The sequence below is a fragment of the Lates calcarifer genome, linkage group LG24 (genome assembly GCF_001640805.2).
Source record: "Lates calcarifer isolate ASB-BC8 linkage group LG24, TLL_Latcal_v3, whole genome shotgun sequence".
Taxonomy (NCBI): Eukaryota; Metazoa; Chordata; class Actinopteri; family Centropomidae; genus Lates; species Lates calcarifer.
In genome coordinates this window covers 17,172,098-17,199,148 of record NC_066856.1, presented here as the reverse complement: position 1 = coordinate 17,199,148, position 27,051 = coordinate 17,172,098, and the positions used below count along the sequence as shown (strand labels likewise).

The window sequence follows — 27,051 nt, the reverse complement described above, 5'->3', positions numbered from 1 at the left end:
AAGAGGAGCCCAGGCTATAATGATATTATATGAGTAAGTTAACAGAACATTAGGTGGAGACCAGTATTTCCCATGTGCTTTCTCACTCTCCCTGTCTCCCTCTCTCTCTCTCTTGCTCTGATGGAGGTACAACAAAATGAAATCAAACATTCCATTAATTATGGTTACTATCAAAGACAGTGCTGGCAGTAGCTGTGCTGTTGCAGCAAACGATGTGGACACACATGCATACTAGTTGCAGCACAGGTCACACACAGGTCAGCACTGTACACAGATTAGAGAATCAACTGTATCTAATTAAAGTTTTAAATTGGAGCCTTTTAACATTACAAACTATAAAGTGTCACAACTACATCAGCCTCTCCTTTACCCAAAGCTCCAGGATGGACACCGTACTCTTCTTCACCTGAGGAGCACTGGCTCTACAGCATCAAATGATTTAAAAAAACAAAAAACAAACAAACCAAAAAAGAAAACTAAACATATTTTTATCATCATCAGTTTTCTTTAAATAAGATAGCTAATTTGGCTCCAATGGGGCTTACATTTCTTGAGTATGAGCTTAACATAGATGCTGTAACTGAATTATTATGTTTACTTATGTCGACCTAAAACCTGTTAGAGGCTACCGGAGAAACCAGGTTAATGCATGCGAGCACAGTAACCTGTCTATTGGTCAGTAATGAGCTCCGACGAACATTCAGCTGCAGCACATTGTATCTTAATTGGATTAGTCCTGGTGTTAATGCAGGATGCCATGAAGGTCTCATAATCTCATTATGTGGAATGAAGGCATTGTGAAGGGCTAATCCTCTGCCTGCTGTGGAATCCCCACTGGGATCACAGAGCTCCCAAAGGTTGGAGAATAACTGAACCAGGGATAGAGAGAGAGAGAGAGAGACGAGCAGAGAAATTGGATGTGCCGCTGCAATTACAAAGGAGTGAAAGTGAAACCACATACCTGTAAGGTGTAGTTGGCCTTTTCATTGATGAGCTGTGCGATGAATTTTGCTGTATGTTGGAAGTGAACTTTTTCTGGGAAGACAGAACAAGAACAAGAGGGATGCCAAAACATTAGATTTGTGTATTCTTCTATACTATTTGGTATATTTTAGTTAGGGCTGGTAAAATGTTATATTGTGAGAATTATTATTGTTTTATAGCTGACCCTAGGTTCAGTTATCCTTGACTTACCATCAGCTGTTGGGTGGATAATAAGAAACTTCTTGTCCATAAACTGAGATGCTCTGTGTGCTAAATTTGCCATCTGAGGAGTAAAGAGACAAACATGGCAACAAATTATTCAAATTCAAATAGCTATTAAAATAATTAACTAGAATTTGAAACCAAACATAATTGCAATCAGGTCTTACTGTGTATGCCCTCGGGTCAGGTTTAGGCAGCCCAAGATATCTCTCTGAAAATGCAGAGGCTAGAGGCAAAAGAGAGTTTTCTATTAACACTTTGCTTTGGCACCAAAATCAAATCATCACATTAATAACAAGATTGATGAGTCATTTCTGTCCATTTTCACGAGTCCAGGTTTTTCCTCTCCATATTCAAATATATTCACTCATCTACATTTTCTTTAGTCTTGAAGATGTTGGTGGACTGTCTTCATTTGCAATTCCAAACTCATACAGTGGCATGGCATGTCTCTCACCCCCCTCTGCCATAGCAAGAGAAATCAAATAGATGAGAAATTTGTCACACTGCGACGCCCAGCTCCTCCTTAATTTGCAGTTTCCTGACTCGGTTCACCTACAGCTACAAGAGCACCGTCCCTCTCTCTCTATCTGTCACTCTCCTGATACACACAATTCTGCATTTCACACGTTTTATTCCTTTGGTAGCTGAGGTGAGGCTGGTGTAGTTAACTTTGTCTGGCACTGTTATGATTGGGCTCTAGGTGTATCAGCACCATCACACTGATAAGGTGAACAAGCTCATCTCTTTTTTTCCTCACACATAGAGTACATACATGTATAACACTGACTGAAATAACTTCCAGCTGCAGGGGTAGAGGTGCTAGATTTGCAATTTCTCTTTCTCTTTCCCCTTTTGAATACTCTCTGACAGCACTGCCACAGCCTGAATGACGAAGCAGAGATGCCGTACTTGTTTACCACATAGCACAGAGACTGTAGTTTTTTGCATGTCAGTATACAGCTTACCATATAATTCAAAGTCAGTGATGGGTGACAGGACAGCTCCACATTTTACAGGAGACTCCTCGCCGCTGACCAACAAGCTGGTCACGTAGCCACCGTATACCTGAGACACAAATAAAATACATGTTATTACAGAAGAGTTCCCAAGTTGACGGTCAGAGAACATAGTCATCCACCCTGGATGTTAACAAATGCACGTATGATTCCTCTCAGCTCTTCACTGATGCTCGTCTTACCTGTCCAAAAGCTCCAACTCTGGTTTTGTCAATGTAGGGCTTTTTCAGCATAAAACTGCAACAGATAAACATTGGTTCTGGTCAGGAAAACATTTCTATCTTTTAGTTATTTATCATGTTTACTCTGTCTTTTAGGTTTTTTAAGAAGACAAGATGAAAATATCCTACTTGAGTGCATCCTTCTGATCCTGTTCCTCGTACAAGCCCAGTTTCTTCTGGATCCGGTGCAGCAGGTTGGTACCCTGGAAGCCGCTGCCTCGTCCATCACAGCGCACCACGATGGCACCGAAGCTGCTCACCAGCACAGTGGCCCAGTCCATGTGAAACCGCTCTGACACCATCTGGCCACCAGGTGTCCCATCGCTGCACATGAAACAACCACAGACAACTAGGTGAGTGGAATCAAGACTACTACATGCACTGCATAGAGGATCGTAGTTATATGTTTGTCTGGACTCTGTGTGTACACTATATCATCCCCTGATGTGTCTGAACATTTCTTTTCAATGACTTATGGAGAATTATGGTTTCGGTCTCTGAAATGTACAGGTAGGGCACAAGGCTTAGATTTGAGCTGCAGAGTAGAAGAAAGGAAAGGAATGCTAATGACAGAATGAGGTGGACAGGAGGGTAAGGTTCCTCATTCACAGTGTAATTATTATCCCGCTAGAGCAGAGGACAAAGCCGCAGTGCATCTCTGTGTAAAATTAATATGCCTGATTAAAACCCTGTCCAGGAAATTTCCACTGATGAGGACAAACCAGAGTGTGGAAATGTGTGCTCATACATACACAAGCAGCAGCAGAGGGTAGTGTGAGGTGTCCACAAAGCCTGCGGGTTTGTGGATCTGCAGTGACAAGGCTGTAATGAAGAAACAAAGCACAATAATACACTTTGAGTTAGCCTTTTCACTCATTCACAGTCCAACATATTTTATACCTTCTATTTTTGCTGTCATCATTAATAATGCAAACTGTGTAACTGTGAAATAGTTTTTTCACTAAATTATATGTGCTTCATTTAATTAATTAGGTGCTGCTAAAGAAATTGATTTGAGCTGCAGAAAGTAACACAGTGAGATATCACCTAGGCATGAAGGAGTCTCACTCAAGTTGCTACAGTAGTTGCAGCCAAAGTGATGTGTTTCAGAAGAAATTAGAGTTAAAACATCATAGGAAAAAGTCACAAGTACAAACACAATCTGCTTTAGCTAATAACACAACAAGTTCTCATCTTTTATGTCTTTATTGAACCATTAACCATTCACAGTGATGGTGGAAAAAGTAAGTGAACCTTCAGATTTAATAACTGCTTGAATTTGATGTGTTATTAGTTAAAACAGATTGTGTTTTTTCTTTGTTATAACTTAAACGAAGATCAGACTATATTTTAAAACACATTTATACATAAATGCAGATAATTCCTGCTGTTTTTTCTTGCCACTCTAATTTGTGCACATTTACGTACTGTAATCATCCATGTTGATCTCCTCGTACTTCACTGTGGGCATCTGCATGGAGTCCAGGGTCAGCCTCAGGTTCTCATTGCTCTCCAGTTTATATACTTCTGCAATACCTGTAGACAGATAATCATAAACCAGTAATCAGTTAGTGGTTCATTATTTACTAGAGACTGTCTTTCGTGCTTGGACAGGAATGTCCCAAACCGTGAAACTGTGACCTGATTCACTGAAAGTTGTCTTAAAAAGAGAAGCAGCTGTGCTTATTCAACAGCTACAGGTGTGTTGGGATTGGTTTGTGTAGATGGTCAAAAGGTAGCATCCAAGAGGGAAATCAACAGCCTGCTGCCAGAGCTGACAAGTTTGGACAATCTCAGATAAAAGCTGCCAGGCTGCTGGAGGAGAACTACAGTTAAAGCTTCCGAAAGGGAGGACATGGAGAAGCTCTGCCTGGATCACTAACTGCAGCTGAACACAACAATTAGCGGTGTGCATGCACAACTCTTATATGACCTTGTCTCTTGTCACTACTCTGCGTTTATATATATTTCCCTTACATTAAAATTATTAACTTGAATATATCAAACAATCCACAGTAATAAAACGTCATTGCAGCATTTACATCCTTGTTTTGAACACAGTCAGGGGCAGGGACATCATACTGGTAAAAGATGACACTGAGTGGCACACACGCAGACTGCAGTAATCAAATTACAGTATGCTGATATAGCCGTTGGGCAGGTCATAATTTAATGAGGACATCCATTGTGAGGAGTAATGTGATTACTTCCATCATGCTGGACTTGGCTTGTAGACAAACAGTGACTCAGTGCACAGGCGGTCATTCTGCACTGTAATGGAAACACTTCTGTCCCTATTTGACAAGGTCATTTTCAACTACTATGCTAATGAATACAAGGTCACTTGTAATGTCTTTAACATAACTCAGAGTCTAGTAAATGGAAATCTGTGGTTTAGTTATTTGCAACACTCACTTTCTCTGTCTTGTGTCTGACTTTCGGCATCTCTCTGTGTCTTGTAAATGGCTACAAACGGGATGTCCGGGCCTGAGGAGAAAATCAGAGTTTAATAAGTGACATACAGATAGGTGCACAGCTACATTTAGTTTTCTGTTTAGGCATGTTTAGGTTGTATGTGTCCTCTATCTACTCCAGTTGAAGTTAACTAGTGTGTTATCTGAGGTCACTGTGACCTTTGACCACCAAAGTGGAATCAGTTCATCCACGAGTCCAAGTGAACATTTGTGTCAAATTTGAAGGGATTCCCTTAAAGCCTTCGTGAGATATTGCATTCACAAGGCAAAAAACAAGTTCTGAGAATGGGACGGACAGACCTACAACTAGAAAACATAATAAAAAAGTAAGAACCAGAGAGAGACATCCCAGATGTTTTGTCCGACAGGCAAAGAGGCAATTCTTTGCTTATTTGATTTATGTAATGCAATAGCTGAAATAGCTTGTCCATATCTAGGCCACAAAGAGAGGCAAAGTCCCTCTAGCTAAGCCCTAAAACCTCAAAGAGGAGGGAGGGGGGACAGCAAATGAAGTGATTGATGCACTTAGCAAATTGGGAACACTGTGCAGGAGCACTGTGACTGCGTCTGGTGGAAAGTACACCAGCCACTCGTTCACTCCCTCCTTTTTCCTCCTTCCACTCTTTCTCCTTATGGTAATGATATCATAACCTCATCACATAAATTCTTGCAGGCCGGCTGTAGGAAGAGCTGGATTACAAATGTATGAGGTGCTGGAGTATTGACTGTCATTGATTTCTGGGGTCAGCAGAGAGGGTTTTTGAAGGTACTATGGTCGTTCGCTGTTTGATCTGAGTTCAGTGACGATCACTTAGTAAGATTCAGAGGTGATTGACACAAAAGTGTTGGATAAGTGATTAAATATTGAAGCAGCGATGCTTCAAGTCAGACTAAAATCATAGAAACATGAATCTTTTGACACCATGGGTTCTTTTTTGTGGCAGCGTTAAGACAGTGCTGTGACATTTTGATATTTTTCTGAACTTGAGAAGCGCTTTGCCTGTTCTTTTGGTATTGTCATGCCCAGCACAGTGCATGTGGATCAAAGGTGGAAGGAGAAGTGAAATAAAATGCGAGTTCCTTTTTTGTTGGTGAAAGAAAAGACATCCAAGGACTGGGTCTGTTTTTAGCACAGTGCCACTTTTGAGACTGTTCCACCAGCAGTGACATGACTTGACAAGACTTGACATGAAAATGCAGCAAGAAGAGAATAACACTGAATAGTAATTAAGTAACTATGTACATTTACGTGATGTACTTAAGCACAACTTTTCTTTTACTTCTTACCATTTTATTTTGCAGTATTACATTTCCTCATATTCCTGTTCAGATTTAATATTTTTTACAATCTGTTGTATTGTTATAGACTAAATTAGCTCCACCCAGATTAACTAAAACTCTAAACTACTGCTTACATGCATCAATAATAATCATCCAGTAATTTAATGATATAACACTGTCTGTCTGTCTGTCTGTCTGTATAATTACTGCTTACTTTTGATCATTTATGTACATTTTGTTGCTGACACTAGCTGCTGATATGGGCCTCTGGCTTTTACTCTGACTAAAGTCTGTGCTGTAAAATAATCCCAGAAACCTCTGTGCATGTCAAATTAAGATGTAACTTGGTATTATTTTCCTACTTTAAGAAAGCAAATGCAACAAGAGGACTGGGTGAGTCATTGTCCTTAAGGCTTTTACAAAAGTAACAGATGAGTAATGTGAGTGGCTGAAAGGATAATGATTAATCACCTCACCCCTCGTTCCACTCAAGTTGAACGTTGTGCACAAAGTACACTGTGTCAGTATAAAAGTAGTAAGTGTGCTTGGATACGCCCTCACTAGAACTTGCGTTGTGCTGGTAGAATAGAGCCCACTTTGCCTTCCTAAAGTGGATAAGTTTAATAGAGAGTTGAAGAAAGAGAGGATGGGGGCATGAGTCAAATATGCAGTGTTAGCTACCTTGGCAGTTGAGCAGGAAATAGCTCATGTTGAGGCTGAAGGAGCCGCTGATGTAGCCACAGCTGTCGGACAAGGCACAGGACAGGCAGCGGCGGTTGAATGAACCAAATGTGTCCGCACTATGGAAACAAATAAGGTCCAAATGAGCAAATTGTAAACCCACATCACTTTAAAACCAACAACTGGTACTGATGCCATAAGAGCAGCCATTACCTGTACAGATGCCTTCGCTTTGGACCATCCTCAGTGCTCAAGAAGTATCTATGTTAATTCAAAAAGAAAAGCAAATGTCATGCAGCAGATCTGAGTTTATCTATAACATAATTAATAATCAGTAATTCATAGTTACACACAACAAATCACACTGGAGTTTTTTGTTTTATTGGTGTGTTGTGTTCACTCAGTTTGAGAAGGTGGAAGAAAAGCACCTGGCACATACAAACACTGCCCCATATACACACTAGAATAGATGCGTCATAAATGAATGATGGAGGGAAAAGAGGGGGATGAATCATTTTAGAACAGAAGTAGGCCAAATCTTACCCCCTTGGGGAAGAGGTTTTTTTGGGTGGGAGCGCTCAAGCTTTAAGTTAACACTGGGAACAAAAGAGTAGCTGTGTTTCTATATATGTTTGTGTGTGTGAATGCAGGTGTGCACAGTACATGTGAGATCATGTTAGTCAGAGTCACAGTTGCCTTGTGGCCCAGAGTGTGGGTGTGAAATTATCTGAGAGTGATGGGGATGAGTCACACTCAGCCACACACATGGGTGCAACAGAGATAGAGGGTGCTTTTACACCCAGCACATTTAGAGCAGTTTGTTGTGTGAAAACATATGAGCTGATAGAGGAAAAGGCTCAGCACAATAGGCAATAAGTATAGTTGCCTTCTCAAAATGTAGCATCAATGCTATAAACTAGTCATAGATCATAATCAATACACAGCTTGGCAATAAACAGAGTCATTTTCCTGTTGGATGGCAACAATCAATTGCCTTCACTGTGCTCTGGAACCCAGCATTTGAATGTTTCAGCACCATGGAGAGAGACAGAGAGAAACTGCATTTAAATGTGGGGTCTGTCTCTGTCTCTGTCCATGGTGCTGAAACATTCAATCCTACAGTCTCTCAGAGATTTGAACAAAAACCTGGTCCAAGTGAGGTAAACAGGTACATTCTTTTCAGAATATTTACGTTTTCTTATTACATCTCCACTTATTACAAAGCTAATTGATATTTTGTCAAACTTTATATTTTGAAGAGACCAAACCATACACAAGTTTGAAAGATGTTTTTTGTTCTTTTTCATCATTGAGTGTACCACATGCTAAAATATTTGGTTACCTCATCATGTGTCATCTCATGGTTCTTCGTTATAAGATGACATGTTTAACGTGAAGGTTATAGAGAGTAGGAACTGGTTTATTTTTAAATTCACTGCAGGTCAACAGAATGACAGCTTTACAAGACTTCATAAATATTCAATAAACGTGTTGCATCCATGTGACTTGTGTTTGTTAGCAAATAATGTGTAACCACAAGAAACTACTGTAAAATTGTGATCTAGTGTTATTTGTTGCTGTGAGTGGGGTGGTGTTAGTTTAGTTGGTCTGTTGCTGTTGGTTTGTGGGTGCTCACATCAGCTGGCTGTCCTCATTGTAGGCCAGGACCTGTGTGACATCCCAGTCTCCAGAGGTGATGGACTGCAGCGTGTCTGTACTGGTGTTGGGCTTTGGGATGTGGAGTAAACAGAAAAAGAGAAGAATGGGGAATGCAGAACTTTGGTAAGTAATGTCAAGTGCATATTAAGATAATAAAAATGTGCAGATTCTATAGCTTTAAATGATCAATTAACAGAGGCTAATGCACGTCAATAAGTTGGTTTTTCCAAGTTTTGAAGATGAAGAAGATGACACAAATCTGTAGCTGATAGGTACATTAAATATCCTGTATCCAAAACTCACCAGCTACCATAAAGATTATTTTATCATAAAATTAGCAACCACGTCTACTTAGTGTTACCCATGTTTGGTAATTCTAAATCATACTCTACACAGATATATTCTCTTACTTGGGAGATGGACATGGAGATGTGGAAGAACTTGCCCCTGCCTCCTTGGGGAATGGCTCGAGTGAAGAACAGCTTAAGCCCATCTCTGGAAAACAGAGGCCTCTCATTCTGAAGACACAGAAGGTGACAACACTTTAACACCTCTTAAAACTATACAAATGGACTGTTAAGTGCAGTAGTTCCCCCATTATGTCTTTGACTTAATAACCACAATCAACAACTTCAACAATAATTTACATTTGTGACATTCTCACCTGTCTATGAAGCCATCCTTCACTTTCATCCTCATGTTTCTGAAAAACAAACAAACAGAAAAACAGTGACAGGTTTAAGTTGACGTGTAAACAGCCTCTAATACATGCAGCACATGTAACATACACACTGCAGTTAGGCATACCTTAGTGCAGACTCCTGTTGTGGCCTCACACAGTGTGAGTATAGAGATGTTCTGGGCTCTGTTCAGCCAGTTGATGGCCAGCTTGGTAGTGGTGGCCCATTTCACCATGGTCACATAGTATTCACTAACAGAGACATGTTTAAATAATGATTAACTTCGTTTACATTTCACTGTCTGTGAATCAGCAGTCTTAGTGGGTAAATGACCAGTCACTGAGACGAAAATATTAGAAAATAAGGCGATGACTGAAAAAAGTGCTAAAATGTTTCCATTTGCTAATTGCAGATTATGATAGAATTTTAAAAAGGGATGAAACATTTATGATCTCTAGCAGAGAAATTGAGATATTAGAGTAGCGTACAGTATAATGAGCCACAGCGAAGGAGGAATAAAAAATTAGGTATAAATACAACCAGAGCAAATGGGGACATTAAACTTAATGGAACTAAACACGGGACCACATTAAGTAAAATGTATAACTGGAGAAATTTACAGAATCTATGCAGGATATACATGATGACAGGGGCAGAACATAGTGTTCTAAAGAAAATGAAAACAGTATGACATTATGAGATATATGTAAACTTACAGAATACCTGAAATGTGAACAAAATATGTAAGTTAATGCTGTATGTGCGGGAGTGGTCAAATGTGAGTAGAGCGACTGATTGGTTGGCATTAAGCATATCTCACCCTATCCTGGGATCATCAGGTCTTCTCATCTCTATGGTGTGAAGAGGGCCGTTAAGGTTCACGACATACAGAGTGATGACTGGGTTCTCCTCACCAGCCTGAACAGGGCGAGAAAGAGGTGAGAAAACTGCTTAGTGAACTATGAAGATACTATGCATTTATAACAAAAATGCCTTTCAAAATACTTATCCTAAAGTATCAGTACAGTCATGTCAAGGGGTAAAATGTACACCTTAGGGTAGTGGTACTCTTTCCCCATTGGGTAAGGTGTGCCTGTGAACATGGGCAGCTCCATCCTGGGCACCAGGGTGTCGTTGATCGTGGCATATGCCAATCTCGCACCATCTGGAGACCACCAATGAGCAACATGGGACTGGAATATCTCCTCTGAAATAGACAGAATAAAATGACCATGAGTCATAATGACAGTGAATTAAAAACTCACACAGCAGAGACAGGAGTTAATTACACGGCTGCAGGCCAACAGAATGACACTGTTGTTGCTTGTCAGAGTTAGAAATTAACAGTTGCTCTGGGAAAATGTCTTTTAAATGTATAAAGTGCTGTGTCATTAGTAGAACTCTTTGTATCACATTGCTCTTTGTTCACAGAGGCTCATTCAACTCTTAATTCATGAATGCTGTCTCCTATTAGCCACTAAAACCAAGGTTTTTGATGGTATAACGTAGCCTGAACAATACAAAATGCCAAACCCCACAGTACCCAGTACCTGTTCGTCACAATAATCCATTTCATCAAAAAAAATCAGGTCAAGGTGGCAAAAAAATAAAAAGTTATCCTCTCTGCCCCTATCAGCAATACACTCTAACTACACACAAACTCTTGGCTGACCTGTTTGCTATATGTGGACTCTCTCACTCTGTATCTATCTCTTAAGCCTACACACAAACACACACACAGAGTAGCAAATGCTGAGGTCATAAATCACAACAGCTTTTAATCTCAGTACAGCCTGTCGACCAAAATAGACCTCAACTGCATTTCCTAGAAATGAACCAAACAGCAATTTCTCACCAGGTACGACTGCACAGTGCACTTTACCAGATAACTTTAGTTTTTTGGGTTGTTGTTAACTGTGTGTGTGTGTGTGTGTGTGTGTGTGTGTGTGTGTGTACCATTTGCAGCAAGAAACTCACTTCAACTCATGTCAGACTTGACCTAGTGGGTTCTCTTGAGATTCTCTGTGTGTGGATTAAATTACTTAGCAATCACACACACTCCTGTTCAAAGAGAAAGTTGGGGACAAAAGCAGGCTAGGTCCTTCATCTCTGCTGCTACACAGACTCACACAGACACACACACACACCTCTGTCAACATACAGTGACTCATTAAGAAATTATGCAAATAACAGCTCGCTGAGGGAACTTTTTGACAACATAAAGCATGGCCCTGACAATTCTACTTCATTATTAAGTCTGTGGTGACGATGCAGACAGCATCGAAACAGTCCGACTTATTGTTAGAGCCTGCCACCAGCTACATTTATATCGACTTTTGCAATTAAAATTTCATTAATGCTGTTTATCTGTGGGACTGGGTGCTGGCTTTGGGGAATTAACAGACATCAACTACCAATTAGCATTTTCATTAACTGTGCACACTTGGTGGAGTTACTTGATATGCAGCATCATTTGACAATTGCCTGCAGTACAGATGCTTATGTTCATTTGTTTTATAATGCAATTCTGCAAAAAAGTAGCTGTGTCTGTAGTTTCTTTCCACTGCTGGACACTGTTGAGCTAATTATTACCCCAGACATCTCTATATTAGTGACATGAGAAGAAATAGGGCCACTGGTGGCATTTAGTGTGGTTAGTCTGTTCTCGTGGCCTGCCTGGTGTGTCCACCTGCACCCTGCTGGCAGAGCTCAGCAGGGAGTGATTGGATCTCACTGTCTCATGATGAACAGAGCAGTGCAGCACAGGATTAGTGATGATGAAAAAAAATAAAAATAAAAAGGATTTCCTGCATGGCCAGCTCCGCCGCTGCCTGCTAACTCCAACAGCGTCAGCCTAAAAAGCTTTCCATTTGGAGTGGAACAGGCCGGGCTGTCGGATCCGCTCGGCTGGGGACGCCCAGTCACCTTGGCTAGTCAAGGAGAAAGTAGTTAAGTTTCTAGAAGCGTCCTGATACGTGCGTGGTAACAAAAGTAAGTGAAGGGACAAAAGAGAGAGAAAGTAATAGTGAGAGAGGGGGAGTGTAAGTGAACCACTTTTGATGAGCGAACTCTCATTTTCTTTCTCTTAAGTAATGAGATCGTGTCTCTTTCTTTTTCCAGCTGCCTCATTGTGATCATTACCAAGGTGAGCTGTCAGAGGCTCATCTGCTCTCTCCATGTTCTCCATCCCGCTGTGCAGACTACATTATTCACTGAGTACAGGATATTATTAATGCATGAGATACGGTGAGTCAAGTGGCCGGTGGGAAATAATGAGTGCAAGGTGACAGATTCAGGCAGACTGAACTAATGAGAAAAAGAAGAGAATATCAAACTTCCCAGGAGGCTTTTAGTTGATTTTTTGCTGTTAGTAGGAATGCAAAAATATGCTTATTGTGGGTATTAGTCATGTGTCGGTACTGTAGCACTTGGAATCTGTATTGATCTGTAAGTGATCAAGTTGACCATTTCTCTAGTAAAAATGGGCACATGTTTCCAACAGAGGGCAGCAGTGTCACATGCTGAAACCAGAAAGTAGAGCAGCAGCATAGAAGAGAGAAAGAGAAAGAAAGGCAGCTTTTGTTCTAATTGTTAGTATCGAATACAGGTCTTAGGCCAAACCTTCTGGGTTTTTGCTCATGTCACTTGTATTCTGGATATTTACAGCCTGTGGTCCACCTCACCAGTCAGAAGAAGCATAAACATCTATCCAGCCAATTACACAAGGAGCACATCAAGATGTATCAAATATGAATAAATATCCATAGCATGGCCAAATCCCATTATCTTTTAAATTTGACAGCAGAGACACACCCTCCTCCTCGCTCAGTGACAAGCAGGTTGGTTAGATGACATGACATACCAGCTTTCCACCCAACATGCTAAAAAAACTGTTACTATAAATACAGTATAGTTACCACTGTGCTGACTGAGGTGACATTGCAAGTAATAACTGAGCAAGAACAGAAAAGCACATGACGGAGTGAGGTGAGATTTTACTAAGCATCTACAAAGCCTCATCTACACTTTGTGGTTCAGTAAGAACAGCAGACACATTTTCTCTAAAGTCTCCATCAGTCTCCATCTCTTTTACCAAGCAGTTGTAAATTAAAGGGGCACTCCAGTAATTTTAGAGATGAACTTTAGTTTATTCATTCATTTTGTCTTCTAAAAAAATGTCTCCTTTTGCTTTGTATAGAAAGTGACAAGATGGGAGAGCCGGGCTGGGGCTATGTGGTTAGCATGCTAAGAGGAAGAAAAGAAGTAAAGAAGTGATAGAAGTAGAGGCCATTGCTTTTCACTGCTGGAGACAGCTCTTGGTGAGTAAAGAAATTAAGTTTGATGCTCAACTCGCATCTTTTCTTCTAGGCTGGTGAATAAGGAGCTGTTGATGCTAATGTTGGCTATGTAGTGATAGCTAAACTTACATCACTGAAACACATTATGGAAACTATGGGATCTGGTATTTTTACAGCTTCACCCAAACTAGAAAGTAAAAGTCAGGATACCTGCCTTTTGTTACTTCAGTTTTGACCACTCTTGTTTTTAATCTGTTTTATGTTAACACCCCCAACTTTATGGAAGTGCACTATTAGATTACTAGAGTAGCCCTTTAACACTACACTTCCCAGAAATCACTTGTCAAACAAAGCATATTCTGTACTATAATGTGATTTTGCAGGCGACATTCTTTATTCTTTCTTTAATGGGATGCAAACAAATCAATCTTATATCTCCTTCATACAAGTGGCTCCATGGTTTTTCAGGGAAATCAACAGTAGAAGCCCTAATGATGCTATATATAATGTTAATTAAACTGTCAGTTTTGTTAAATTAGTCCTAAAATTGTAAAATAAGATGGTTTTTTTACTAGTAATTCCAAATCAGTAACCTTGAATGACAGCATCACAGAAACAGATACCTGACGACTGACTGACACACACTGACCAGCAGTCCAACTCAGAAGCAGTAAAAAAGTTCAACAAAACTTCTCATAACAGTTTCAGCTCGTACTCACACCAAAATAAAACCAACATTTTTATTCCCTTTTATTAATCTATCCTTTTCCAGTGCACATGTGTTGATTATGTGGTTACTCTGTGTCCCGCAGGCTCTGACACAAACAGAGCGATAAACAGAAACAACCCTACGAACAAGCCTCTCGATGCAAACAGTCATCTAGCCAAACATCTATGGGGCAAACATGAGTCAAATCAAAGCAACGCTGAGCTTTTATCTCGGCGCACCAGAGCCCAATAAACAGCTGTTTCCTTGGGCTGCGTCACACTGCAGGATGTGTCAGTATCAGTACAGCCTCAATAATCAGACAGACGACAGACGACAGAACACTTGAGACTCTCCTGAGGCGTTTTGGACTATTACACACAGCCAGCGGGGCTCTGGGCTGTGTCTCCTCTTTTTTAATTTAGATTTTAATTTTTTTATTTTCTCTCGTCTCTTTCTGTCTTTCCTGCATGCACACTACAAACAAACACACACACATTCACGGATTAAGGCAGCAATGCAAGCCAAAGGATATTCAAGCCTGGGAGATTATTTGCCAACCTTTCACCCCTCAGCATCAAATCTGCAGCACAGCGACAGGCAGAGCTTAAGACCTCATTTCTCCTCAGCAGCAGTCTGAGCCTCAGCTTGACCTTGGCCAGAGCAGAGTCTGAGTCATTAGCATATATAATCTTGTGCTTTGCAGTCTCACTGATGAATGTAAATATTACACAACCTGGCGCAGCTTCTATTCTCCTCTGCAGATCCTCCCATCACCGTGGACCAACACTAAATCTATTTACAGGCTTACAGGTCCATTTTTTCTAAAAGGATTTATCATTCATAGAAATGAAAAGGACTTTTACTGTATTACCAAAATGAAAGAAAAAATACAACCTGTTATAAAATAAATCAAGACATCATCAGCAGCTGATTGAAAAGCATTTCAGCAAAAGTACGTGGACACTCAAATATTAAACACAAATGTTCTCATTCCAAAATCATGGTCATTACCACTTGCTGCTACTGCATAACACCCTCAACTCTTTTTTTGATTTTGGAACCTGGCCTCAGGGATTAGCTCCCATTCAGCCACAAGACCATTAGTGAGGTCCAACACTGACGCTGGACAGTAAGGCCTGGCTCACAGTCGGTGTTCCAGTTCATCCCAAAGGTGTTGGATGGGGTCGAGGATCAGGGCTCTGTGCAGGTCAGTCAAGTTCTTTCACATCACAATGGGAGAAAAAAAATGTTTTCACCATAGGACTGCATTAGTTTTAGATATACTATAAATATACTTAGTTCACTAGCAACTACTATAGAAAACCAGAACAACCAGTATTACTAATAATTAGTTTAAGCCTTTTACAGATTATATACATTACATAATAACAGGTTTTCAAATACAGTGAATATTATCACCAAGCACTGTACTGTAAATTGTCTCAAGAAAATAAAATAACATTTTCTCTTATCACAATAAAGGAGGACTAGAACTATTTCAACATCCTACTTAATGCAGCTTACAGGCAGGAATAAACACATTGCAATTCAGTTGTTCTATGATTCATTTTTATCTCAACATTTTGAAGGTGATTCTATGTTTTATCTCTCAGTGAAAGATTTATCTAGTCAATAAATGATGAGTGTAAATTACCAGGCCTTCAGCAGTGCATAAATATGAGTCAGGGGGTCAGACACTGCAATATCACACTGATTAATGTTTAAATGGCTGAGAATGGATATTACTCTTGAAGGATGGACGGGGTTTCAAATGTCAGCCTGACTAATGCAGAGATAAGAGGAGCCCTGGGTCTGACAACATTAAATAAAAGTCCTGCAGAGGAAGCAGTCACATAGCTCCTGTCCTGGTGCACTGGTGACCTCAGATAACCTCTGTGTCACAGCATCTAAATCCTGGGAGGCCTCCCAGGTGGCAGCAGTTCACATTATCAAACAGATATGTATTGTTTTATAGTATTATTCAAGGATTAACAGCTTGTTCTATATCATAGGCTCTCTCTATTTCTCCCATCTCTTTATCTATGAGTTTGCTACTCCCCATCTCCCTCTCACTCTGTTATTAAAACACTGTTCCACTGGAGCAGAGAGTGCACCCAGCACAGCGGATATAAATTCATTAGTTGAATGCTAACACAGTACCCGTCCCTGTTTTTTTACTGTGAGGCACACAGGTGAGCTTTGATCGGTGGCGCTGACGCTTGGAGAGCACCATGACATCTGTATCAGAGTGTATACAACACGCGCCACCGCTGAATTAATGCAAATCAACCGATGTAGAACATTCATTCATTTTCGGAGGCTGTGTAAAGCAGAGACAAATTGACAGACTTTCCATTTTTAATTTACCTGCAGGAAATCAATTGCTACACGCTAACAATGCTAATGTGGCTGCAGACACTGGGGAGTCTGTTTGTCTCATGTCATTAGTCTCTGATACATGTGTTCCTTCAGAGTATTCAGATTATAGTGATGGCATAGAGGGTGGAGACCTTCTCTGTATTCGTCACCATCATTTTGGTGTTTTCTGAGAAGGTTCAGTCATGACAATTTTCACATGATTAATGCGTGGAAGAATGTTGCCACACAGACAGAATTTCAGTTTTATTTTCCAAGATTTTGAGTTACAAACATATGCAAATGTATGCAGTGAGTTCAGAAGAACTGAAATATGAGGTTTGACCTCTCATCACTGATATTTAATTTCAGTTTGAATACAAAAGCAAAACCACTTTCTAGAAACAATGTTCCAGTTAATCAGGAACCAGCTGAAGCTACTTTCTGTAAAAGAAACAACCACAATGAAAACAGTTTACAGTGAGGTTTAGCTGCACTCTCTTGGACAGTGAACCGTGGCAGCAAATGTTATACAAGTCCAAGTTCAATTATATTGAACTTTGAACCCAAACACACTGACCTGCAATCATGCATTCAGTGGGACTCTGGTATTTATAGGAGGTAGAAGTTACAGCAGCTACAATTTTATCCACGAGGAGTGTGGTGGAGTGTTATGTGTTATATGACTCTGCTCTCTGATACTAGAGACGTGAGGGAAAAAATTTCAAGGATGGTAGAAAATATAAGAGAGAGTGAGGATACAAGGTCAGAAAATTAATAGTATTTGCATTCAGATGTAGTCTGAAGCATCCTAGTTAGCAGCTTTGTGCTCTTGTGCATTTGATGTGAACTGCTGTTAGTGGATTATCCAGAGTGAACTGTTTCTGCAAAGACACACTGCTATATTCTTTTTCTTCCAGTGCTTTGAGCCGTAGAAAGTCCATTCACATCCAGTGTTGCCAGGGGCGGACATCTCTAAACCTCAGCACATAAAACCAAAGCTATGTGCACGGCTTGATGTCACTGCTGGTAAGTGAGACAAGTGAGGTTGTTTGTGATTTCATTGAACTGCCATTTAATCACTTTAACTGAAAAGCCTTTTTTTCTGTCTTACCTTCATAGAGCCAATCACTGAGCCCGTTGAAGATGACACCCTCCTTGCCAGTGGACACCAGACGAATGGAGCGGCTCTCCACTGTAGAGCGATAGTAGATGTTGTTCTCAAAAATGAAGATCTACAAGAGCCAGAAAGAGAGTAGGTACTCTTTAATCCAGATTGCGATTTGCCAGGTATGAGATAAACTATCTTTAGACAAGACACTGAATCCATTGATCTGTGGCTGACCCTGTCAGTCTTCCTACAGGGAATTTCCCTCCAATGAATAAGATGCTACATCATTATTGTTATTATTATTATTATTATTATTATTGTTGTTGTTGTTGTTGTTATGATTGTTATTATTATTACTATCAGAATGAACAAGATAAAACGTAAAGACAGTCTGGTATTCATACTGACATTTTATATCCCAGGAGGGAGACCTGAGTGAGGCATAAGTCATATCACAGGCAAGATCAGCCTTGGGGTCAAAACACACATTAGTATGGTTCTTTTTCACCTGTCACCCACAGGAAATCAGTGCACACATTTGTAACAGCACCTTTTGATTAAAGGGAAACCAAAGTTTTTAACAAAAGAAGTCTTTTCAATTTCTGATAAGTCGGCAAACCTTGGGACCAGATTTTGACTTTGACGCTCTTTTCCACAGGCCTGCAAGGCTTTCAAGATAACTGAAGGTCAACTCTTTCATTACAGAGAATAATAGATCATCAGCACCCACGGTGAGCGTGGTAAGGCGGGGCGGCTCTTCGGGCTGGAATTTTAAAACGTTACAGCCTTAATGCCATGCTGAAATCAATCTCAGGCTATTACAGAAAAGGGCTTGCTCAGTATCTCAAGGATTATGGAATCTTTTGGCCTCGAGCTGGAAGCATGGTATCAGTTTGTGAACGATTCTCAAAAAAACTATTCACTCGAGAAGTTTAAATGAAGGGCTGATGTACAGCAGGAAATCCAATAATGTAGCTGTCTATGACTGCTGCATGTTGATTTGTTACTTCATTTTAAAGTGTGAACAGGGTCAACACTACAAATAAACTACTAATATACTATATGATGTTAAAGTAATGTAGTGTTTTGAAATCTTTTATTATACAGTATCATAGGAATGTGGCATTTAGAAGGCACAGTGAAAAACTGGCCTTGCATCCCTTTAAAGGTAACACTGAATCTGTCACAATTAGTTTCTCTTGAGGTGACGCAGGCTGTGGGCCCATGTGGTTTGGTGTCACTTTGGTGCAGATGAAGTCTCTGTATAGAAGCTAATTTAGGCCAAAACACAGAGAGAAGACCTGGCCCCATTCTCTGAAGGAAGGTAGAACTCTGCCAGTGATCTGAGATCCACATTTATCCTCAACAAGAACATTTGGAGCAGATTATACAAACTCTGGAGACTTCGCTACTTGGTTTGTGTCAGTTGGTAAAACCAGCACCATTGCAACTGAGACTGCACCAGCAAACTAGAGAAAGCAAGCCTAAAATGTGCGGTTCTATTCCTCCTCCTTCATTCCAAAATACAAGGTTATTCCCATGTATTTTCAAGTGGCCCCACTAGTTTTATATGTCAGTCTTGAGGACTTGTATGTGACAACCTATGACAACACACTCTTCTGTGATTCTGGTGGAAAGCTTTGTCACATCTGAGAAAACAATTCTAAATGCAGGTAACTTGGTGTAGCACTGGAAACAACAATACTATAAAAACTGTACTTTGCTGTACTTTGTTTTAAAATAATACTACAGTATTTATCTTAAGCCTAAGTAGAGACTTGTAGAGCTGCTGGTATGACTGTAGAGTCTTGTTTGATGGAAACTCTGTGTTACAAATGTGCAATTGTGAGTCTGAAAAATTATAAGATATAGGTCAGGTTGGAAAGGTCTAAAGAATGATGCATTATGGGAAGTGTATGCTCCAGAGTGTGATCCTTTCTCACACTAGGGACTACATTTCAGGATGACAAAACTTAATTGCTGAAGTAACTGCTAATTTGCTCACTAATTGGCCAACTTAATCCTCAAATGATTCTACAGAGAAAAATTCACAGAGTTTTGAACCGAGGAGTACACACTGTACTCCTAAGTGATTTGGACACAGTTAGTGTTACAGTTTGTCTCTCTCGCTCTCTCTCTCTCTCTCTCTCTCTCTTTTGCCTGTCTCTCACGCACAAAGTCTCTCTAATGTAATTCAAGGGTTAGGCCTCCTGGGGCCGAGCGTCCAAACTTTGAATGTGTGAATGTGTGTCAGCCCCGTGTTGAAGACTAGCCGCCTACGGGGAGTAGGAAGAAAAGAAACTCTTCTATTCACTGAGGGATTAACTCTTCAACAACAAAAAAAAGAAAAAGAAAAGAAGAAGAAACATCTTTGGGCTGACATATGCCTCCAAGAAAATATGATGCCATTTGCATGTCTAACAAATGGCTTAATGTTTCTGGACAGCTGTGTTTGTGAGTGTAAATGGGCATGTATCTGCTTTAGAAGATTTAACCAAGTGCATAAGGGATTTGGAAAGAGGGTAACAGGTGGACTGATTTATGTATATTAGATGTCTAAATAGGACAAAGCATGCCTCGGTTTGCAGACTGCGTTAGCTTGCTTTACCTGATGGACATCTTTCACTTCAACCTCCACCTCTTTGACAGAGGACATGTGAACCTTCAGGGAAACCAGCTGCTGCTCAGTTTCACGCTAACATAACTTGCCTGCTCCAAGTAAAACCATTTCATGACTAATGGTGGGAAACTTGAGGCTATATCAATCTAGCGTCTGTGTTAATTAATCCACTGACGAGATAACAGGTAATTAATAGCATTGTGCTGCAGGATGTAATCACTTACAGTCTGTCTGCCCTGCAAACCAACAGACTGAAGCTCATTAATCCTCTGACAAGTTCGACTGTGTGATGATGGAGGCGGAGGATGACTCATCTTGGAAGAGATGCAAAGGACCATTGCTTCTTGGGATTCAACAGTGTTTAATTTGAAATTTGTTTACTGGGAAATCTTTGAATCATTAGGATGATGATTTACACCCTGAGGAACAAAAGAGTTTACATGTATTGTTTTAAGGACTCAAACTTATTCCATACCCAATGACTGGAATGAAATGTTTCTGAAAGGGTCTGGATATTGCGATCCTCTACATTGAGTTCATCACAACAGACTAATAAGGCCTCAAGACTTCTCCAAATGTGGCCGAAAAGCTTTACTCTGCTGGAATTTGGAGGACAAAAGTTAATGTGTCCTTTGCAACACCTCCCATAACCCCATAATCCATTGTGCACTAGCCAATTGGTAAAAGTAATGGAGCATTCAGGTGATCCTGGTCAGCTCGTAAAGTCAGGAAATGTAACGTGACCATGTCGCATTTATCAGGTTGTGTTCAGGGGGTCATCAATCACTGGTAAATCTATCACATGAAAAAGCCACTGGAGGAGGTAAATAATGCAAATCAGGCAAACTCTGCTGTTTTTGTGTTTGACTGTAACCTTGGGTATGATAGAACTTGTCCCTTTTTTTTACCACTTATATTTACTCATTTATTTTCTGAAATATCTGACTTTGTGATTTGATGAATAGCACTTGAATGCACCAATAGCTTTGTTCTCTGTTAGTGCTCGACTGTCTCACTCAGGGAGGGGGAGTAGGTTCAGCCTTGTAGTCCTCTAAAGGACCCACCTTCATTGGCTACAACCTTCAGTGGGTTTGGCATCTGTATAAAGACTAACATTAACATCTGCACATAACTGGAAACACCAAGTAACATTACAACATCAACATTTTTATATTAATGTTGGATCAAATTACTAGTTGTATTTTAAATTAGTCACTCATAATGTTCAGGATTCTTCAATCTCCATTCATCATTCACTGAAAATACTCCCATCGGGTGGCCAATATTAAATTCCCCTGCCAAAGACAAACACCTTCAAAAATTATTGATTCCATCAACTACTAACATTATTAACAGACAGTGAAGGACATGGGAATACTGGCATTTTGCTAGTTCTACCTCTTCCACTTTGACTCTCTTTTTTTAATCTTTTATGTTTTCATTTGGTTTCTCTGTGTGTAATATGAGGAAATGTGAGGGATTTTTTTGTTTTGTTTCCAATGCTTTGCAACAGACAATTATTTATTTTGTGGAAAGAGTAGATTCATGGGAATTGTAGTTCTTACCAGTTGTTGACCCTGAGGTCCCCAGCCTGCGTACTGCAGCTGAGCGTTTCGCACCTCTGGAGGGTTCAGGTTCCACGTCTCCCTGGGGTGCACAGAGGGAAATAATGCTGTCAGATAGCAGACACATACACACAATGACTGTCTGCACTGCAGCAGCAGCAGCAGAACAAGTGTAGCACATCTGAGAACAAAGGTTTAAGTGTATCCATAAATACCAACGCTCTGTAACAGTGTCACCTCTCCTTATTGGGAAAAGTGCTGCGCAGTGCAGGCTGCAGAATTAGAGGTGCCACTGCCTCTATGTCTTTGTCTGGAGCTGAGGATGAATGAGGTCATCAGCTGAGGAGGTTTTTTGGCATATGACCACTGGGTGGCAGCACGCAAATAGTTTTAAATAGGAGAGCTGCTGATAGTACTGTCATACTGTGACCTAGTGTGACACTAATTTAAAAGGGAAATAAGTGTAATATGTCTACTTAAAGCAAAAAATGATCATAGAGTATGTCTGGACTATTGATCAACACCAATTATTCAGGGGTTACTTCACCAAACGTTAATCTTTCTGGATTTGTAAAGATACTATTTGGAGAATCAGTGTTATGCTTTTCTGAATTAAAAGGATATGGTTTGTCAGGAGTGAGGATATATTGTCACGTCTTAAAGTCTCTTATGTAAAGTGAAAATAGGCTACATCTGTAAAGTCTTTCATATCCCCTCTTTCAAATTTCTTTTATAGGAAAGCTTCCATGCATACTTAATATTTTTCTTTTGGTTTATCTTTCCATCCTTGCAATTATATCTTCTCATATTCTTTTAACTTTTTAATCTCCTGTGTTTGGTGTTTTTATTTGCATTTGCCTTCATTGTTTGCTTTTATCCTCTCTCCGCAAAGCACTTTGTAACTTTGTTAGGAAAAGTGCTACACCAATGAAAGAGCATGAAGGTAAATTGCAACTAAGAGTGCCAACCTGTCAAGCTTCACTAATGGCTGTTCTCTTCTCTAGGCTTTTTAACTATTCAGCACTGAAGGACAGGACTGACATTGCAAAAAGCCTCTCAAGTCAAATGACATTACAGTATCATTAGCATTTTCCAGTGCATTGTAGCACATCTTTAATCGGCTAGCTTTGCATCTAATTGTGAATATGTGTCTGAAAACCTCTTGTTTATAGACAGACATGCCTGAAGATGTAAGATCTGGAGATGTGTCAATCCTAGCTGCCCTTAGAGGTCATAGATTACTTGATAGTCATTTGATTTCACCAACAATGGTGGGGAGTCTGAGCTTGTTGTCAGTGCATTGTGGAAGGTGGGTGTGAGAACAGGTGGGCATAAGTCTCTCGCAGAATCATGGGCAGTCAGGTCAGGTGAGATATTACAGGATGAGGTAATAAGTGTAAATGGAACAGAGCAGCCCAGCCGCCTACTTACGGAGTCTCCAAACTGCAGATGATGTAGAAGGCTGTGTAGGAATACTCGTACACCTGGAAGAGGGTAGAAGTAAAGCAAAATTCATAAAATCAGACCATATTTGTTTAGTTTTTTGGTCCATACTGGTGTACAGATCCATAACATGTCTCACCTTGCAGCAAGTGTTCTCTAGGGTGTGTCAGTACAGTGTAATATAACTGTTGGGTGTGAAACAGACTTAGTTACTCTTTAATTGCTCTCTAAGGCAGCATATTTGGCTGTTTACAAGTGGAAGCTGCTGTGGATTCCATTGGATAACATCAGCTCAGGCTGTGTGTGATCTGGACATCTTTTAAATGCCACACTCTCAAGCTTTGTAGACAGTATACACAGTGTTACATGTGTGTTAGAGCATTTTTTATTTTGTGCATGCTACAAGGGCAGTGTTTCTGAACAGTGCAGGAATGCATTAGGGTGGATACTTTGTATGTGTGTCAGTATGCAAACACTGTATTCATTATAAACAGTTGTGATCCATATCAGAACTGCGCGTGAATGTGCATCTGTGAGTGTGTGCTGCTACAGTGAGCGTATAGGAGGGAATGACTGTCATCTATCAAGGTGATGGAGGTTTGGATGGAATAATAAATGCAAAAGCATGCAGCACATCACACTAGACATCTCTAGTGTGTCGTAATATTTTCCATTGTTCTCAAGCAATAACACAAGGTTATATCTCTGCCAGCATCCATCACACACCAACAATAAGTATGAAGTCTCTACAGGTATTCAGTGGTGAGGCAGAGTGAGGTAAACACACAGACACCAGCCAGCAAAATGATTCAATATATGTGATCTACCTATATTAGGAGCTGAAATGCTTTGATGCGCATCAGCGTGCTGGCAGCGCTGATGTAGTTATGGGACACTCTATGTGGAATTGCACAGAAATGACTAATTCCCAGCCAATACTTCCTGTTCCTAGTGTCGATCTTATCTCCCTCCCTGTGTGCTCGCACAGCGCCGAGGGGGGTTTGTTTGTGTTTCTGCCTCCCTCGCTACAGTTCCACTTGGCTGTGCTGGCCTCCGCCGCCATTGCTGACAGGCAGCGGTGTGCGACAGGCCTTCACACCCCACCATGATTACTTTCACCTTCCTCTCCTCCATGCCTCCCTCCCTCCTTCTTCCCCACCCTTCACTTGACTACGAGCCCATAATCACCCCAGCCCCCACCCCCCAGTGGAGGCAGCTGACATATTTGGCTGTCAGTTTGCTAATTCAAAAAACAAGCAAACAAATGAGAAGCTCACCGGTGCAACGTTGTAGGCCAGCAGCACATGTTTCATGTCAGGAGACACCTCATACTTGCTGGCTTTGTACATTTCCTGAGAAGCAAAAGCAGATGTAAGAGGGAGAAAAAAGGACAAAAAGATGAGCCCTTTAACCATGCGTGGTATTTTTTTCATTAAACTACTCCTTAAATGACTGCGTTTGACGGATTGCTCGGCTCCTGAAGCAAATGGGAGCTGCATTAATCTTTGCACCAGGGCTTGGTGGGTTGATGGCAGACATAATGTTGTGTGTCGTCACCCAGTCCGCTGCAGTGCTGATGCCACATCTCCATCTCAACGTTTCCCCACGAAACCAAGCCCCGAGTGTTAACTATGCAGTTCACATTTCTCAGTAATAATGGATCATTTGATTAAGCTTTGTAATAAAAAAGAGCTTTGGGTGCTTTGATTTGCTGACACTATAAGAAAAGTTTTTAATTAAATTCATGGGCAGCCACGGTCAGTTCTTTAGTCCTGTGATTGTGAGAAAGAAGAGATGATAAAGACTTACAAACTTCTTGTTATGAACCAAGATGGTCTTTTCATCGGTATCAACATTGAACTTGACGACATCACCATCACGATTACGGTAGAGTAGCTCATTACCTGTAAGGTGGGAGAGAGACAGAGAGAGAGAAAGAGACCTCTGAGGAAAAAGTAACTAAAACCACCTTGAAACTCTACAGACATGAATCCAACGACCATCCTACATTACACCCACAGAGATAAAGACAAAAGGATCCAATGATCCTATAACAAAAATCTAACCTGTGGGTCAGATAAATGGCAGTCTGAACTTAAGAGAGCAGCAAGCACCTTACACATAACTGATTGAAATGAAAATTGATGGTAAATACTTAATCATAATGAACTATACTGTATGCGCATCTGCTAGTGTAGTTGCTTTAAACATTTTCACAAAAGTTTGTTGCAACTCCACATTTTTGTAAGACTTCATTGCCTTATCCCCACAGACTCCAGCTGACAAAGTACAACCTCGCAGTCACTGCTGGGTCCAGCAACGGGCGGGATGAGAATCACACCCTTCACTGTACCCAAGGCCACCGAAAAATCAGCAATCGACACAAGGTACTTGAGTCAACGACTGCTGATTCGACCAATCACAAGCGGAGCTAGGCGGAGCTCAAGCAACCGACCAATCCGCGTTTTGTTGATGGATGACCCACGGAAGCAGAGCAGAGCCACAGAGAAACTAAGACAACAAACTGTGAAAATATGGAGTAAACTCAACTTTGAGTCGTTCGGGTGGTTTGTTAGTGCCGTGTAAAACTTCAGTAGTCAATTAGTCTGGATGGTAAAACGAGCTTTGGAGCTGTTTCTGTTCAACAAGAGTGCTGCTGGATGAAGGTAAGGCTAGCAAGCGAAGTAATTAGCAGCGAGCTAAGGCATTCATTTGCAGACATTAGCGGTGAACTTCTGGTTTATTCACATCTTTTGACCCTTTTTAGCATCTGGTATAATTATCCAACTCACACACACACTCCTGAACAATCAGGAGAATCTGAATCGTAATTTTTGCCAGTTTATTTAGTGCTTATGCCCTATTATCTGACCGTCTTTTTGTCTCGGATGGGTGCAGACTTTTCCCACCGAAAATTAAGATAATACATCCAAACTCAAGGTGAACACGCGTATGGGTAGAATCATGATTACAGAATGGGTGGGACTCACATCACTTCTTGTTTGTGATTGGACAGAACCCAAGTCGACGCTCCACAACCCCCCCACCCCACCCGAGGAACGCCGTCAAAAATGGCTTCACCTGCGGTTGAGTAGCTTGCGCCATCTCCTGAGGGTAACGCTGTTTGTGTCGCTGTGTTTATGTTGTTAATTGTTTACTCAGGCTGCTTTGTAACGTTAAAATTGGTATATTTTGCTAACGATAAAGTGTATTACCGGGTGCAGCTTTGTCCGCTCACTTGTAGCGGTGTTTCCTCTTAATAGTTGGTTTGCTTACGTTGTTTGTGTTGTGCCTCGTTGTATTGTTTGAGGAAACTATAATGTAAGGGCATCTTGTATTTTACTACATCTTGTGTTTTATATGAATATTTTAATGGGAAAATCGGCATTGCACATGCGGAGATCTGGAGTGAATGTGTCGAATATCTAACCGAAACTTCACTGTAGTGTGTTACGCATGGTGCACATTTTTCTATTTTTCTAACCAGTTTCGACACAGAGATGGTAAATTTATAATAAAGCCACTTAATACCAGATCTGTTCCTTAATTCTTTCAGAAAACACAGCGGAGATGAAGTCCAGAGAAGATCAACAAAGACCTGGGTGCAGAGGCGTTTGCTGGTTGTTTCTACAGCTGACAGTTCATTGTGCAGTCTGTATGTCAAACATACTGTATGTCCCATTAAGTAAATTATTTGTTTTGTACACAGTAAAGCCACTGAAGACCAGA

The 27,051-nt window shown here is 40.6% G+C and overlaps 1 protein-coding gene and 1 long non-coding RNA gene across 8 annotated transcripts in view; one reads left to right on the top strand and one right to left on the bottom strand.

Moving 5' to 3' along the window:
* The window catches only part of LOC108885088 (dipeptidyl aminopeptidase-like protein 6), a 178,952-nt gene that overhangs the window by 2,541 nt on the left and 149,360 nt on the right, over nt 1-27,051 (bottom strand). For all 5 annotated transcript variants that reach the window (XM_018679278.2, XM_018679279.2, XM_018679280.2 and 2 more), the window contains 22 exons: nt 25,132-25,226; nt 24,600-24,674; nt 23,311-23,363; nt 21,880-21,961; nt 17,698-17,818; nt 10,274-10,428; nt 10,042-10,139; nt 9,349-9,472; nt 9,206-9,244; nt 8,952-9,059; nt 8,519-8,610; nt 7,096-7,143; nt 6,883-7,001; nt 4,862-4,933; nt 3,875-3,982; nt 3,199-3,268; nt 2,576-2,770; nt 2,408-2,462; nt 2,175-2,274; nt 1,374-1,432; nt 1,195-1,267; nt 962-1,035 (listed from right to left, as the gene is read on the bottom strand). In XM_018679278.2, the coding sequence (XP_018534794.1) occupies nt 962-1,035; nt 1,195-1,267; nt 1,374-1,432; nt 2,175-2,274; nt 2,408-2,462; nt 2,576-2,770; nt 3,199-3,268; nt 3,875-3,982; nt 4,862-4,933; nt 6,883-7,001; nt 7,096-7,143; nt 8,519-8,610; nt 8,952-9,059; nt 9,206-9,244; nt 9,349-9,472; nt 10,042-10,139; nt 10,274-10,428; nt 17,698-17,818; nt 21,880-21,961; nt 23,311-23,363; nt 24,600-24,674; nt 25,132-25,226 (2,015 nt within the window). The remainder of the gene's footprint in view (nt 1-961; nt 1,036-1,194; nt 1,268-1,373; nt 1,433-2,174; nt 2,275-2,407; nt 2,463-2,575; nt 2,771-3,198; nt 3,269-3,874; nt 3,983-4,861; nt 4,934-6,882; nt 7,002-7,095; nt 7,144-8,518; nt 8,611-8,951; nt 9,060-9,205; nt 9,245-9,348; nt 9,473-10,041; nt 10,140-10,273; nt 10,429-17,697; nt 17,819-21,879; nt 21,962-23,310; nt 23,364-24,599; nt 24,675-25,131; nt 25,227-27,051) is intronic.
* Nucleotides 1-27,051, top strand: part of LOC108885093 (uncharacterized) — a 27,280-nt gene extending 229 nt beyond the window's left edge. Inside the window, exons 2-13 of one of the 3 annotated variants that reach the window (XR_001961190.2) lie at nt 2,543-2,799; nt 8,543-8,664; nt 8,938-9,074; nt 10,061-10,159; nt 12,342-12,467; nt 13,420-13,540; nt 17,504-17,612; nt 17,706-17,838; nt 18,353-18,425; nt 25,595-25,988; nt 26,339-26,436; nt 26,879-27,051. This is a non-coding gene — a long non-coding RNA (uncharacterized LOC108885093). The remainder of the gene's footprint in view (nt 1-2,542; nt 2,800-8,542; nt 8,665-8,937; nt 9,075-10,060; nt 10,160-12,341; nt 12,468-13,419; nt 13,541-17,503; nt 17,613-17,705; nt 17,839-18,352; nt 18,426-25,594; nt 25,989-26,338; nt 26,437-26,878) is intronic. The other 2 variants (XR_001961189.2, XR_007809258.1) reach the window with 2 other exon arrangements.